Source organism: Tursiops truncatus, chromosome 1, assembly GCF_011762595.2.
Source record: "Tursiops truncatus isolate mTurTru1 chromosome 1, mTurTru1.mat.Y, whole genome shotgun sequence".
In the NCBI taxonomy this organism is placed as follows: domain Eukaryota; kingdom Metazoa; phylum Chordata; class Mammalia; order Artiodactyla; family Delphinidae; genus Tursiops; species Tursiops truncatus.
The window spans coordinates 102,178,770-102,196,058 of NC_047034.1; the positions used below are offsets into that span (position 1 = coordinate 102,178,770).

Genomic DNA, 17,289 nt, shown 5'->3' on the forward strand with positions numbered 1-17,289 from the left:
CAAATTAAGTTCCTTAAAGCCACAGTCAATCTGTATCAAAAAAAAGGTAATTTTTACCATAAGTTCCTGTTCTAGTTCCGCATTTTTTGCAGCAATAGAGGAATAAGCAACAATTTTTTCTTCTAGCTGTTTCTCTAGAGTTAAAAGTTGAGAACATTTCTTTGTCATCTGAAAACACATTGAAATAAATAAAAAATTATTTTTTAAAAATAAGTGACAATTCAGAAGAAAAACAGTGAAGACCAGAAATATGACATAGCTTATTCCATCTGTGTAATACGTATTTATTTCAGATCCCTATGTTCAAATAGGATTGCCCCCGAACCCATTTCATAAAAGTAGCTATTAAAGACTGAAATTAGTACAATAAAATGTTAACAGTAGTAATTTCTTGTGGTAGAACTATCAATGTTTTATTTTCTTCTTTGTCCCTTTTTGTATTTTCAACGAGACTGTGCTAATATTTTAATTTTAAAAAAGTTGTTCATCTCAGTACTTGGCAATTTTCTAAGTAAGCTGATGGCTATAGTTATAGACTGACTAAATCTCCTTTCCATTACTTATTTAAGTTCCTATTCCACAGGTCTTTTCCCTAGTCTTGGCTACAGACTTTAAGATGAAAAATCAGACATTTAAAAAGTACCCTCAGATAGCTGCAGCCTCTGGTTTGAAGGGTGAGTAGAGCATATACACACGTGGACGTGGTCCACAATTACCTAATTCTGTTCTGTCCTCAGTGGAAATGACGATCAGATATTCATAAAACATACTTTATCCCCTTTTCAGAATGTAATCCATAAGATATCTGCATCAGATTCACATGTAATTGTTTAAAAATGCAGATTCCTTTGCATTACTCCATACGTACTAAATCAGAATCACTGGAATAGGACCCAAAACGTGCATGTTTAACAGGCTTTCCAGGTGGTTCTACTGTTTGCTAAAGTTTGAAATCCTCTACTACTACCCCTTTTTTCCAATTACATAATCCAAATTTTTTACTTGTAAATATGTATTTGCCATATTAACTTATACTTGGAAGAAATAATAGAATACAGTACAGTTTGTTTCACCAAATTTAGCCACTACAGTATTTTCCTACTTTTAACATATATTAAAACCCAGAAGTTTCCAAATATAATTTTAAAAGAAGTTATAACTCATGAGGTACCATTAATTTTTTTTTAGTGTATAAATCTGGACTTTAACATACAAGTTTTACAAAAACCCTACAACACTTTTTTCTTCTCTCAAAATCCAGTATATATAAATAGCTAATTCAAGCTTACTTCACTTTCAAGTTTGCTAGAGTTTGAAGCTTTCTCTAGCAGCTCCTCTTGAATCAGCTGAAACTGACTAGTTCTGTGGGCCATGTTAACCTTCAAATCAGAATTCTCAGCTTCTATCTGCATCAACTTATCACGTAATTCTTCTATTCCAGAAGCAAGTCTTTGCCTTTCTCTTTCATATTGCTTGTTCACAGTATGTTGATTTTGATCTTTTATACTTTCTGTTAATAAACATAAAAGGAAAATTGTTCTGTATAAAACTTAAAGAATAAAAACCCATTTCAATGTTGAAAGATTTAATCATAAGTTTAGTTTCTGATCTAAAGAATACTAAAGCGGATGGAGAATAAAACATACATTAAGGAAAATATAATGAAGGAACATGGTAAGCAAGGTACTTCCTATTATTAAATACATAACAAAGTAGGAATAAGGTCTTCTGACTCACTCACTTTTCTTTTTTTCCACAAAGAGCCCGTCTCCATCTTTAAAAATCCCATTGTTTGGATATAAATAATTGTTTGAAAAAGAAAACCCAAAACACACAAACATTGTCCTGTCTCCTTAAACCAAAGTTTATCATAAATTTATTTGGATAACTTGAGATCATTAATAATATTTGCTACTGTATATAGATGTAGGTTCAAAAGCCAAAAACAGAGAATCCTTCTTATTCCAAACGAGCTGATGAGAACTCAGTAATGCTTTTTAAAAACACTGAAGGTTATCAGAGGTAGTTGTTTGAATATACCTTTTCTCCATTATAAATGTACACACCTATGCCCACTCAAAGGTAAACAAGCTTTCAGGAGTGCTTTAAAGTAGATGCATAGGGATTTCCCTGGTGGTGCAGTGGATAAGAATCCAACTGCTAATGCAGGGAACAGAGGTTCAATCCCTGGTCCAGGAAGATCCCATATGCCGTGGAGCAACTAAGCCCATGCGCCACAACTACTGAGCCTGTGCTCTAGAGCCCATGAGCCACAACTACTGAGCCCACATGCTGCAACTACTGAAGCCCATGCTCTGCAACAAGAGAAGCCACTGCAATGAGAAGACCACGCACCGCAACGAAGACTAGACTCTGCTCAACACAACTAGAGAAAGCTCGCGCACAGCAACGAAGATCCAACAGTCATAAATAAATTAATTTAAAAAAATAAAGTAGATGCATAATGTAGATGACTGCCTGAGAATACACAGATGTGGAAACAAGTACAGATGTACTATGCCTTCAAGGACTGAATAAGTAGCCATTTCCCATCAATTCTCCATATCCCTAATAATTCAATTTCTAAGTAATCTATCATTGTCTCTGTTTTTCTGTGACATTAGAGAATATATGATATATACTATCACCACCTCTAATAACTAGAATTCCCTCTGCTGATCCCATCATTCTCTTCTGTATTCCCTCTAATTACTTAGATATCTAATTTTCTCTGCTGTCATTTCTGCTACTGGCAGCCCATTGTACTTGAAGATAGAGCATGATAAGTTAAAGATGCATATGTTAACCACTAGGGCAACCACTAAAAAAAAAGAGATATAATTAATTACTCAATTGAGGACATTAAAAAAATGAAATACTATAATTCATTCAAAAGAAGGCAAGAAAGATGAACAAAGGGCAATAGAATAGAAAGCAAACAAATACCAAGATGGTAGATTTAAACCCCAAAAGATCGATAATTACATTAAATGTAAGTAACCTAAACATTCCAGTAAAAGAGTAAAAATCACTGGTTATTAAAGCAAGAACCAATTATATGCTTTCTATTAGAAATTCACTTATATATAAAGATACAGGTTTAAAAGGATGGAAAAAGTTTTACCAGGCAAACACTAATCAACAAAAAGCTGCAGTGATTAACTATCAGATTATGACAGTTGAAAGGAAAAAATAGCATTGTCTAGTGAGGTTTTCAGTGTATGCTGGTATAATACACTGGACAATTACAATATAAAATATGGATGGTAAAGAGACCTATAACCTTGTAAAGTTTCTACATTTCACTTCAAGTGGAAAAAATCTTAATTCTGAGTAAACTATAAACTATCAGAAAGAAATTTACTCCATCAGTCTGGAAGGACGTTGTTGTTGAGCTATCAAGAAAAACTACCCTGCCTTCCAGTTCTTTGACAAAACCTCAGATGTGTGGCCTTCTGGCCAAGCACCTGCGATTTCATATTGTTGGAGCACTCACTGTCTCCCTAGGAGTTGCAACTTTCTGTAAGTTTGCTGTGGCTGAACCAAGAAAGAAGGCATATGCAGATTTCTATAGAAATTATGATTCCATAAAATATTTTGAAGAGATGTGAGGAAGGTTGGTATCTTTCAGAGTGCAAAGTGATTTGGGGATATAAAGAATTTCTTTGGGTTGAGTTCCATGGAAGTTTGTCACTTACCTGTGTTCCTGAACTATGAAACTATGAACTATGAATATCTGGGCTAAGGAATAGTTTCTCTTGATAAATAAACAATTAACCAATTAAAAAAAAAGAGAAATTTAGAGAACAACCCCATTTACAATTGAGTCAAAAAGAATAAAATACTTAGGAATAAATATAACCAAGTAGGTAAAAGATCTGTATACTGAAAACTACAAGATGTTGATGAAAGAAATTGAAGACACAAATAAATGGAAAGACATCTCATCCTCCTGGATTAGAAGAATTAACATTGTAAAACTGTCCATACTAACCCAAAGTGACCTACTGATTCAATTCAACCCCTATCAAAATTCCAATGGCATTTTTCACAGAAATTAACAAACAATCCTAAATATTTATATGGAACCACAAACGAGAAAGAAGAACAAAACTGGAGGCATTACACTTCCTGGTTTCAAACTATATTACAAAGTTATAGTAATCAGAAAAAGTATGGTACTGGCATAAAAACAGACACATAGATCAATGGAACAAAACAGAAAGACTATAAATAAATATATGTATATATGGTCAATTAATTTACAACAAAGGAGTGAAGAGTATTCCATGGGGAAAGGATAGTCCCTTCAATAAATGGTGTCGGGAAAACTGGACAGCAACATACAAAAAAAATGAAACTGGACCATTATCTTACACCATACACAAAAATTAACTTAAAATGGATTAAAGACATGAACATAACACCTAAAGCCATAAAACTACTAGGGAAAAAAAAAAAAAAAACAGACTGTAAGCTATTAGACATCAGTCTCAGCAATGATTTTTTTTTTTTTTGGATTTTACACCAAAAGCAAAAACAAATGTGTGGGACTACATCAAACTAAAAATCTCCTGTATAGCAAAAGAAACCATCAATAAAATGAAAAGTCAACCTATGGAATGGGAAAAAATATTTCTAAATCATGTATCTGATAAGAGGTTAATATTCAAAATATATTTAAAAATTCATATAACAGCAAAAAAAAAAAAAAAGGGAAAAGGATCTGAATAGACATGTTTCCAGACAAGACACCAATGGCCAACAAGGTACATGAAAAGGTGCTTAACAACACGAATCATGGAAATCTAATCAAAACCACAATGAGATATCACCTCACACATGTTAGAAATGCTATTATCAAAAAGACAAGAAATAACAAGGGTTGACAAGAATGTGGAAAAAACGGAACCCTGGTGCCCTGCTAGCAGGAATGTAAACTGGTACAGCTACTGTGGAAAACAGTATGGGGGTTTCTCAAAAATTAAAAACAGAACTACCATATGACCCAGCAATTCCACTTCTGGGTTTTTTTCTGAAGAAAACAAAATATTAATTAGAAAAGATATCTGCACTCCCATGTTCATTGCAGCATTATTTACAATAGCCAAAATATGGTAGCAACCTAAGTGCCCATCAATTGATAAATGGATAAAGAAGATGAATATGTAAACTGTATTTATACAATAGAATATTAGTCAGCCATGAAACAGAATGAAATCCTGCCATTTGAAACAACACTGATTGATCTAGATGGTATTATGCTAAGTGAAATAAGCTAGACAAAGACAAATACTGTATGATTTCATTTATATATGGACTCTAAAAAACAAAACAAATGAAGAAACGTAACAAAACAGAAACAGACATAGATACAGAGAACAAACTGGTGGTTGCAGTTGGGGAAGGGGAAGGAGGAGGAGATAAATAAAATAGGTGAGAGACATTAAGAGGCACAAACTTTCAGTTACAAAATAAATGAGTCATGGGGATGAAAGGTACAGTATGGGGAATACAGTCAATAATATTGTAATAACATTGTATGGTGACAGATGGTAACTAGACTTATTGTGGTGATTTTGTAATGTCGAATCTTTATGTTGTGCACCTGGAACTAACAGTGTTGTAGGTCAATTATACTTTAATGATAAAGAAAGAAAGAAAAAGAAAGGAAGAAAGGGAAATATTCAAATTTTTAAAAGCAACAAAGAAACAAATAAACAAAACCTAAAGAGTCTTAAAAAGACTACCTAATAACCTAGATAATCATATATAAGGTATTCAAGTGATTTGCTATTAGTACAAATACTGCAAGTTTTCTTCTACACGGTGGTTTCTTCATGTTAATTATTGGCTAAGAACTAAGTATATTAAAAGTAAAAGTGGATCCATAATGTACAACATGATGATAATAAGTTACACTGTTGTATAGTATATTTGAAATTTAAGAGAGTAGATCTTAAAACTTTTTTCCTTTTTTTTTGGTATGTAAATGAGATGACAATGTTACCAAATTTACTGTGGAAATCATAACATATGTAAGTCAACTCATTACACTATACACAAACTTACATAATGCTGCATGTCAACTATATCTCAAAAGAAGTGCAAAAAAAAATTTCACCCAATAATTACAGAATACAGAATTTTTTCAAGTGAATCTGGAATATTCACCAAAATAGACCATATGCTGGCCAATAAACTGAGTCTCAAAATATTTAAAAAATTGAAATCGGGTACATTCATGAATTCATTTGTTTAATGAAACCAACCTAATGTCCACCACTAATAACACAGAGGTATCTGGAAAATGACTAAATATTTGGAAATAAACACACACAAGAGATATTATATTTTGAACTGAATAAAATAAAAGCATAACATATAAAATTAATGGGATTCAGCTAAAGCATTGACTAAAGGGAAGTTTGTACCTTTAAATACTTACATTTGAAAAGAAGAAAGATTTAAAGTCAATAATCTAAGCTTTCACTTTAAGAAAAATTTAAAAAGAAGAGAAAATTAAACCCAAAGTAACTGGGAAGGAGTATATGGATCCTGAGGGAAATGTTATACAGTAGTCCTCCCTTATCCTAGTTTTTGCATTCCATGGTTTCAGTTACCTGCTGTCAACTGAGGCTCGAAAATAATAAATGGAAAATTCCAGAAATAAACAATTCATAAGTTATAAACTGTGTGCCGTTCTGAGTAGTGTGATGAAGTCTCACACTGTCCCTTGCCGTCCAGCTCCGCCCTGCCTAGGATGTGAATAATAATCCCTTTGTCCATGTATCCCACCCGTTAGTCACTTAGTGGCCAACTAGGTTATCAAATCAACTGTTGCAGTACCGCAGTGCATGTGTTCAAGTAATCCTTATTTTACTTAATAATGGTCCCAAAGTGCAAGAGTAGTGATGCTAGCAATTCAAATATAAAAGAAGCCGTAACATGCTCCCTTTAAGCGAAAAGGTGAAAGTACTAAACTTAATAAGAAAAAAAGTTGTATGCTGAGGTTGCTAAGATCTACAGTAAGACTCTTCAATCCAGGAAATTGTAAAGAAAAAAGAAATTTGTGCTAGTTTTGTTATCACACGTCAAACTGCAAAAGTTATAGCCACAATGTGTGAAGATAGAAAAGGTATTAAATTTGTACAATAAGATATTTTGAGGGAGAGAGAGGCCACATTCACATAACTTTTATTATAGTATACTGTTATAATTGTTCTATTTTATTATTATTGTTGTTAATCTCTTACTGTGCCTAAGTTACAAATTAAACTTCATCACAGGCATGTATGTATAGGAAAAAACATAGTAGTACATAGGGTTTCATACTATCTGCAGCTTCAGGCATCCACCGGGGGTCCTGGAATGTATCCTGGGAGGATAGGCAGGGACTACTGTATGTCTTGATTGTGGTGATGGTAACAAGGGTATAACCATATGAAAAAAACAAACATCTGGACTTCCCTGGTGGTGCAGTGGTTAAGAATCCGCCTGGCAATGCAGGGGACACGGGTTCGAACCCTGGTCCGGGAAGATCCCACATGCCATGGAGCAACTAAGCCCGTGCGCCACAACTACTGAGCCTGCACTCTAGAGCCCGCGAGCCACAACTACTGAGCCTGCATGCCACAACTACTGAAGCCCATGAGCCTAGAGCCCATGCTCTGCAACAAGATAAGCCACCACAATGAGAAGACCATGCACCACAACGAAGAGTAGTCCCCACTCACCGCAGCTAGAGAAAGCCCGTGTGCAGTAACAAAGACCCAAGGCAGCCAAAAATAAATAAATAAATTTATTTTAAAAAAAAATCTGACAAAAAGCATTGAACTTTTATTTTAAATGGATGCATCCTACTGTAAGTAAATTTTACTTCAAAAATATATTTTTAAAGAATGATGCAAAGTTCAAGAATTTTGAAATAATTTTTACTGTCTTAACACATAAGTAGTAATAACAGATTATCAAGTATGTTTGATAATAGTAACCAGTTGATAATCTGTTTCTTTAAAAAACTATCATAAAGAACTCTGATTACAATTTATAATAAGAATTGAATATAATATACTTACCTACTTGATTACCTCCTAGTTTTACAGGTTCTGTTTCTAAACTATTTAATTTGCCACTTTCTTGGTTGTCATTAGAAGCAATAAGATTGTGAGATAATTGATTAGCAGTCAGGTTTGCCTGAAGCTTTTGAATTTCTGCCTCTTTCATTGCAAGCTTAATCCTGGCACAAAAGAAAATAAACCAAAAATTATTAGAAAGATTCTATAAAAATACCACAAACCATTTTCCCCTTTCAAATTAAAATAATTTTAATTAAAAAAAATTTTAAACTCTGATATTAGTCAACTATTGGCCAAGATACAGAAAGTCTTATATACAACTGATTACACTGTAAACTGGTTCAGCTACTTTAGAAACTTGATAGTATACAACCTATGACCCAGCAATTTTACTTCTAGAAATATCTGCTAGAGAAATTCTCGCATATTGTACAGGAAACATGTGTAAGTATGGACTTTGCAGCATTATTTGTAATAGCGGAAAACTAGAAATAAGGCAACTATTGATAAAGGAACAGATAAATTGTGATGTAGTTGTAGGAGAGACTCTTATACAGCTATTAAAACTAAACTAACCACACTAGTCCATCCATTGATCAACCATTCTACCTACCTACCTCGACACGATGAATTTTAAAAATGATGCTGAGTGAAAAAGCAAAATTACAAAACATATAAAAACAGTATATTTATATGTGTGAGTATAAACAAACACAAATGAATTGAAGGATAGATATCCATCTCATGATGGTAGATACTTAGGAGGAGAATGGGACTAGTGTTAAGGATCAAAGGGCATTATCTATCCTGTAATGTTTTATTTTTTATTTAAAGAAACAGATTTAAAAAAATATCAAAAAATGTTAAGAATCAGCTCTTAGTTGTGGAAATATGGATATTTGTTATAATACTCTCTAGACTTTTCTGTATATTTCTCAACTTCTCAACTAAAGATCTTAATTACCAATTTTCAAAACACATTGTATGTGCTAAAACTTCAGCATCTGAAAACCGTACCTCAATTCCGAAATCACCATTTTATTTGTCTCACAGCAGCCAATGTAACTGTCTTCCTTGTTTGACAAAATACTCATCTGGTGCTTAGACAGAGATGATTTAAAACCAAACATTTCTCTTTTTAACTGCAAGTTTAAAAACAAACATATATAAACTTACAATATCTATGATACAATTTATTTATTTATTTATTTATTTATGGCTGCGTTGGGTCTTCATTGCTGCACGCGGGCTTTCTCTAGTTGTATTGAGCAGGGGCTACTCTTTGTTGAGGTGAGGGGGCTTCTCATTTGTGGTGGCTTCCCTTGTTGCGGAGCATGGGCTCTAGGCATATGGGCTTCAGTAGTTGTGGTGTGCGGGCTCAGCAGTTGTGGCTCGCAGGCTCCAGAGCCCAGGCTCAGTAGTTGTGGCGCACAGGCTTAGTTGCTCCACGGCATGTGGGATCTTCCAGGGCCAGGGATCAAACCTGTGTCTCCTGCACTGGCAGGCAGATTCTTAACCTCTGTGCCACCAGGGAAGTCCGATACAATTATTTTTTATGTAAGTTTGAAAAATTGTGTGAATTTAATAGAAACAATCTAACAGCCATCAACAGAATGTATAAATTCATTATGAAATATTAACATAATGGGAAAACTACAATAGTTAAAATAAATCTGCATTATATAAATCATTATGGAGACATCACATGACACTGAGTGAAAAACAACAGAGGCACATATTGTACTTTCAAAAATGCACTGAACTATATATATTTTTTTTCCGGATACATCTGTATGTGGCAATATTTAAAATATGGGCAAGAAGGATACATATGAATTTCAAAATAGTGGCTACCTCTGAGGAGAGAGGGAGAGAATGGGGATCTAATGAAGTACATACTGAGGCTTTATTTCCCTATAAATTTTTATTCTAAAAATGTCTGAAGTAGATATCAGAATATGTTTCCCAGATTTAGCAAATGTGCTATATTGGTCTCTTTATGTATTCTGTATGTTCTGAATAATAATTTTAAAAATTAGTTGTGAAAAGGGGCAAGGTAAGCACTTAATGACTACTACCTTCAAACTATAACAAAATCATACTTTTTAGAAATAGACAAATTCACATTTCTAAACCATGTTATATGGGATCAAGCATATATTATCACACCACTTTCAGAATCACATATCAAGTAATTCTTGATACTGAGTCAAAGGAAGTATCAATTTAAAATGAATGCTACCTGCATTTGATTACTATCAAATTTCAAAAGCAAACAGTACATTAGAAATCTAAGCAAACAGGGACTTCCCTGGTGGTCCAGTGGTTAAGACTCCACATTTCCACTGTAGCGGGCACGGGTTTGATCCCTGGCCTGGGAACAAAGATCCCACGTGCCACGTGGCAAAAAAAAAAAAAAAAAAAAATTAAAAAAAAAATCTAAGCAAATAATCAGCATCCCAGGAAAGTAGATATTGCAGGGGGATGGGAACCAAGAATGGTATGTTCTGCTTTTAACTCTGCCACTAGCTAGCTGGACAAATTATTTACTTCCTTGGGTACACTTCTTCACCAATTCAATAAAATGATAATACTGAATTAGATGATTACTAAGGTCCCTTTCAGCTTCATAATTCCATGACAGTTTAAAATTGGTAAAAGTCTACCAGCCATCCATATGTGAAACCAATCATGACACATTTATCTTATCTTTATCTTATCTCCTGATTTCACCTTTACTTTGCACCTATGAATAACAAATTTCTGACACAAGTATACTTACTTTCTTCCTAATCTCACTTATAAATATGGTCATATATATAACTCATAGAGAAAAGGTAGCCAGATGCTACCATAAAAACAATTTAATATTCTGTACCATTCTAAGAGTATATGAAAAATTGCTCAACATGGTCAACAGGGAAATGGAAATTAAAACCACAATGTGATACCAGGTAATACTCATTAAGATGGCTACAATCAAAAAGACAGACAATAACAATTGTTGGCTAAGATGTAGAGAAACAGAAATCCTCACATTTTGCTGGTGAGAATGTAAAATGGTACAGCCACTTTGCAAAAGTTTGGCATAAATTTACCACATGACTCAGCAATTCTACTTCTAGGTATCTACTCAAGAGAAATGTGTGGACAGAGACTTGTAAGCAAATATTCATAACAGCATCATTCATAATAGTTCAAAAGTGGAAACAACCGAAATATACATCTACTGGTGAATGAATAAATAAAATGTGGCATATCCATACAAAGGAATAATATTAAACAATAGAAAGAAATGAAATACTGATATATATCACAATGAAAGATCCTCAAAAACATTAAGAAACGTAAGACCACATATTGTACAATTCATTTATATGAAATGTCCAGAAAAGACAAATCTCCATAGGCAGAAAGTAGATTAGTGATTCCCTAGGAGTGGGGATGGGTACAGGGACTGATTATAAATGGGCACAAGGGACCTTTGGGGGATAGAAGTGTTTGAAAACTGGATTGTGGTGATTGTTCCAGAATCTGTAAATTTACTAAAAATCATTGAACAGTACACTTAAAATGGGTGAACGCTGTGGTATATAAATGTTCCTTTAAAACTGTTGTTTTAAAAAATTCTGTGGCATTCTTATACATGGCATCTGAGAGATTGAGAAAGGATGGAATAGTAGAAAGGTAAGTTCAGAAAAAAGGATTAGATAGAAAAGAACTGATGACTGAAAGCAGACGTGAGGAAAAAAATAGAAGGTAATAAAGCAACTACGAAATTATGATCTCTTATAAAGTACTTGGGTAAAATTTTCCTTGTCACACATACTTACTGGCAACTGGGACATAATTTTTTCCAAACTTCTCAGTTCCACCCTTGAACTTTCTATTTCTTGCTGACACAAATCCAGTCTCTCATTCTGTGTTGCAATACGAACTTTTAATTCTCGGTTTTCATTCATCAGAGAAAATTTTTCTCTAAGTATTTCGTCTTTATCCTCTAACTCACTCTCTAGCTTAAGAATACTTTGTCTAGATTCAGTTAGTTGTGCCATGACTTCTGAATTTTTCACTGCCATGATCCTTAATTTTTCTTTTCCATTATTATTTTCTTCTTTTAACTGCCTATGAAGAAAAAAGCATAAAAATGAAAATAAAACATACATTTACTTTCAATAATCATATTTAGTTAATCTCGCTTTTTAAATATTTTAAAGCTTAATTCTGAAATAATAATACTTGCTCACATTTACTGAGTGCCTACCTTCTGCATGCTAGGCACTCACAACTTTAAGTGGCTAGCACTATTGTTACTCCCTGCTTACGGATGGAGGAAAACAAGGCAACAAAAGGTTATGAAACTTGCCCAGTGTCTCACAGTAAGTAGTTGAGCAGAATAATCCCATTACCTTGGAGATATTTCTGCTCCCTTTTAAAAACTGTATGACAGGAGAGTTAGCTCCAAAATCCTGACACAATGTTTTGCAGCATCAAGAAAGTTTTAGATAGTATAAGGAAAAAAATCACAAACTATTTATTAGCCACAACTCTAAAAGATAAAATCTAATTAACCATTAACAGATTACTATGCAGCGTTTTTAAACCTATATGTGTATACCTATAAAAACATGTCAAACATTAGAACAATCTACTGTTTAGAACTGTTATTGTATTTCATCAGTTCCCTTTATCACATTTTTAACATCTCTGAAATGAGGTTACACTAGGTGATGCTTCATGATTTGAAGAATACATATTTTACTAGCTAATGTGGTCACACTACAAGGACACTACATCTGTGTTAATTTTTTCTAAATATATTCAAAGCAAATATGTTGATCACATTACTCTATATTTACAAGTATACTAACATCAACACATGTTTTATTCATTTAAAATCCTAAATTTACAAGTAGAAAACAATTTCAGTCATGGACGCCTATCTTTCTACATTATTTAAGCCCATAATTACAGAATTCAAAATATTCTATTTTTAAATGTTTCAGTTTTTTCTCTATTTCCACACAAAAATCCTTTTTTTACAATAGGATACTGTACCTTAATTTCTCCTTCAGAATTTCAAGTTCACTTTTATATAGACCACACTCTTCCTGTAGCCTTTTATTTTCTTTTTCGCAGTTAATCAGATTTTTCTCTAATATTGCTTCTTCAGCTTGAACCTAAAACAATAATTTGTTTTCAGTGGATGCACTAATGTGGCCATAAGTTTTAGGTATTTCAAATTAAAATGTAGTGATTTCGGAAATAAGCAGGAGAGTGGAGTAAGTACTCCACAAGTTTAAGTCCCCAGCCTTGTAGTGAAAGGAGCAAAATGAACTTCCAGCAACAAAGAACAGGGAGGGGGGAATGCTACCACCTGTCCAGAAATGGTTAAGAGCCTACAAGAAAGGAACAACAGCATGATTACCTGAAAGCAGAATTGTTCTGCTCTATGTAGACAAGGCAAGCAACTCATGTAGAGATGCTGCATCAAGTTACTAAAGGCTAACTTTAGTGTAAATGTTCCAGAGAAGTAATTTTTGAAATTTTAGCCACAGAATACTCCCAAGGAAATCACAGCCCCAAATTTAAAACAGATAAAAGTCAAGCATCCAGGTTTGAGCAGTGGAAATAGAGGACTGGACAGATCTGCCCCACTTCCTTTGTTATATCTATCTAACTATAGGGCTCTGCTGAGCAGTTCGAAATTTATAATCCTAAGTTAGGAGTATGAAAAAAATCATCTCTTACATTTTCCTCTCTTTCCTCTATAAAGTCCTCCCTCTCTAGGAGGATATTCTCCCTACTAAGTATTCTACCTCCCAGTCCAGATTACCTTATTAAAAATCCCTTCTACAATATTTCTTTCTCACGGGGACCTTTACCAAGGCTTTCAAAACAGTGATCTTATTAATTCACACTTAAGACGTCAGTATCTAATGGGATCTTAAATTTTTCTTATTTTTAATATTTCTTCTATCCTTCTACCTTTCTTCGAACAGAATTCGTAAATATTAAGGATATAAAGAATTTATATTAATTAAGGATATAAAGAATTTATCTTAAGGTCCAACATGTGGCCTCCCTCCAAACAGGTTTATTATCATGTGGTATTACTTGAAGATATTCAATGAATGTAATTAAGCCACTATATTACTATGTAGAACCTATTCAAGGAACCTTCCCTCTGAAAGGCAGAAGTGAGTCTCTCTCAGGGTGTTATGTCTAAGGAGACCAATTAAAGGCTACATAATCTACTCTGCCTTCATTTTCACTGAGGTGATAGGAACAAATTTCCTGCTTTTACTTCTATAGCTCTAAACTGCTCACTCACCCCATCTTTCTCTACATTTTGTCCCTTGTCTCCACTCTTTTCCTTCTCTGGATAAGAAAGTTTCTGCTCATTATAAGAAGATGGTAAATATTATACTTAACTAATAATTATAAATTCTTTATTTCAATGATTTTATTATGAATGAGATCATAAAAATTACTCCCCACTTTAACCATATATAAAGATATTCTATTTATGTCTATATTTTCAGAATGTGGATGGTAATACAAAACACTGAATTTGCAAAACTGCCTCTTACCTTTTCCAGTTTTTCAGCCATCTTTTCTTCATAATGTTGGAAAGCTTTACTTAGCTCTTCAGCATTATATAGTGCTTCATTCCTTTGTTGTTCAGCTCTAGAATTTAACGAGATAATTAATAAAAGAATGCTCTGTACTTGTGTATGTAAGTTCCAAAATAACCTATATTTAATTATAAGGAATAACTAGAGAGAAGCAGATTTTTCGGTGTTAAAAAAGAGTATAAGCCTTAAAATGGCAAAATGAAAAATGAAGACTAGACTACAATAATTTCCTATGATATCTATATGAAAAATAATATAGAACATAAAATACTTATAAACTTTGAAACATACAGACATTCTTATGTGTTGGCAATTTTTTCTCTGTCTGGAAAAGACAGATTAGGGAAGTTGCCTGAGGCTATATGATAAATTTTCAAAGATCAGGTATTACAGAATCAATCCACTGTCTAGTATACTAAAAATACTCAGTAGGGCTTCCCTGGTGGCGCAGTGGTTGAGAGTCTGCCTGCCGATGCAGGGGACACGGGTTCGTGCCCCGGTCCGGAAAGATCCCACATGCCGCGGAGTGGCTGGGCCCGTGAGCCATGGCCGCTGAGCCTGTGCGTCCGGAGCCTGCTCCGCAATGGGAGAGGCCACAACATTGAGAGGCCCACATACTGCAAATTAAAAAAAAAAAAAAAAAAGTACTCAGTAGATCCTGTGATCTTTGAAAAGGCCAAGTAAATTTTCAAAAAAGATATAAAATCTGAACAACAAAATCCAACCACTACCAAGCAAGCCCAACCATTCTGTCTCACCTCTTAGTTCATCCTGACCTTTCTTCATACCTCTCACAGTGAATTGAAACTACTAGGCTGGAACTTGGTCAATTTCATATCCACATCTAAAAATTTTTCTATATTTAAACTTATTTTCATCACATTATTTTGAAGTTAGTGACTCTTCTCTTATCCAAGGTGAATTCCTTTATCTATACTCTGGATCTTAGTTCTTCCCTTTCAGGACTCTTCTGTATTTTCAGTCTCTTCTCTATTGGCTTACAAATTCAAGTGAAAGTATCTCTTATTTCCTGAATATATGGGGTTCTTAAATTTGGACAGCAACTGTGGATATCAGAGATGTTTGTCTGGTTCCAAGTTTCAAATAAAAAAGAGTTTAAACAATAAGGGATTTATTTGAAAATCTACGAGAATATATTCCATTCCTTAGTTGGCATAGCTGGAATTCAGAGAGCAAAGGATACCTGTTCTTTTCACTTTTTATTTTTTAAATGGTCCATACTTTTGACCAGATTTAATAGCTTTATTTATTTATTTTTATTTTTTGGCTGTGTTGGGTCTTTGTTGCTGTGTGCAGGCTTTCTCTAGATGCAGCGAGCGGGGGTTATTCCTCGTTGCAGTGCGCGGGCTTCTCATTGCGGTGGCTTCTCTTGTTGCGGAGCATGGGCTCTAGGCGCACAGTAGTTGTGGCACGTGGGCTCAGTAGTTGTGGCTTGCAGGCTCTAGAGTGCAGGCTCAGTAGTTGTGGCTCATGGGCTTAGTTGCTCCACAGCATGTGGGATCTTCCCAGACCAGGGCTCAAACCCGTGTCCCCTGCATTGGCAGGCGGATCCTTAACCACTGTGCCACCAGGGAAGTCCTACCACCAATATTTATAAAAAGGTCATAATATTTTCAGCCACACAGAAAAGAATGGATAAATATATACATGTACTCCCAACCCAACTTTTGTGAATCTTAACTCTTTGCTATTTTTGTTTCATGTAGCCTTTTTATTTTAAGCAAACAAAACATTATAGACATTACAGAGTTGAGGTCCCTGTTCACCTCCAAATCCTATTCCCCTGACTTCTTCCACAGAGGTAACCCTAGTGTGACTTTGTTTTATTATCATCATACATTTTGTACATTCACATGTTGACCAAAATATCCACAAACAATACATCATAGTTCATCCACTGTAAGAGGCACATTGTTTTCACATTTTTAACATCTCTAAAATTATCATGTATTTTACGATTGATGGTATACCATAGTTTCATGATATTTTTTCTTAGTGATTACTAAAATAATGGTACACCTTAAAATCTGTGGAATCTTACATTCAATGAAATATCGTAATCTTCTGTCACGGTATTCAATTCATTGGGCCCTAGAGCCACAGTGTTTGGGTTCAAATTCTACCTCTACCACTTTCTAAATGGGTGACCTTAACTTCTCTCTAATTCAGTTTCTTCATCTATAAAATGAGGATATTATCAAACTCTTATGATTGTGTGAGGAATAAATAAGTTATATACCTAAAGCACTTAGAAAAGTGTTTACACATAATAAATGCTCAGTGAGTTACTACAATACCATCAAATTTAAAACTTTTGCCAATCTAATAGTATGACATGTTTGTAGCTTTACAACCTCACTGTAGTTTTAATTTACATTTTTGATGACAGTGAGGTTAAGCAACTTTCATGTTTCATTGGATATTTGAGTTTCCCGTCCTTTACCTCTACAGATTCTTTGTCTATTGGATATCTCCCCCCAACCCTGCCTTTTCTTATTGATTTGTGAGAGTTCTTTACAAATTCCGGATATTAATCTTTGTGAATTATATTA

The 17,289-nt window shown here is 34.1% G+C and overlaps 1 protein-coding gene across 16 annotated transcripts in view; it reads right to left on the minus strand.

The window, feature by feature from the left end:
- CCDC18 (coiled-coil domain containing 18) overlaps nt 1-17,289 on the minus strand; it is a 126,492-nt gene that overhangs the window by 89,405 nt on the left and 19,798 nt on the right. For all 16 annotated transcript variants that reach the window (XR_004528209.2, XR_012334511.1, XR_004528208.2 and 13 more), the window contains 7 exons: nt 14,672-14,768; nt 13,137-13,258; nt 11,912-12,203; nt 9,096-9,220; nt 8,079-8,239; nt 1,290-1,510; nt 58-168 (listed from right to left, as the gene is read on the minus strand). Coding sequence is in view for 13 of the 16 variants with exons in the window: in XM_033863408.2 (XP_033719299.1) it covers nt 58-168; nt 1,290-1,510; nt 8,079-8,239; nt 9,096-9,220; nt 11,912-12,203; nt 13,137-13,258; nt 14,672-14,768 (1,129 nt within the window). In the remaining 3 variants the exon portion in view is untranslated. The remainder of the gene's footprint in view (nt 1-57; nt 169-1,289; nt 1,511-8,078; nt 8,240-9,095; nt 9,221-11,911; nt 12,204-13,136; nt 13,259-14,671; nt 14,769-17,289) is intronic.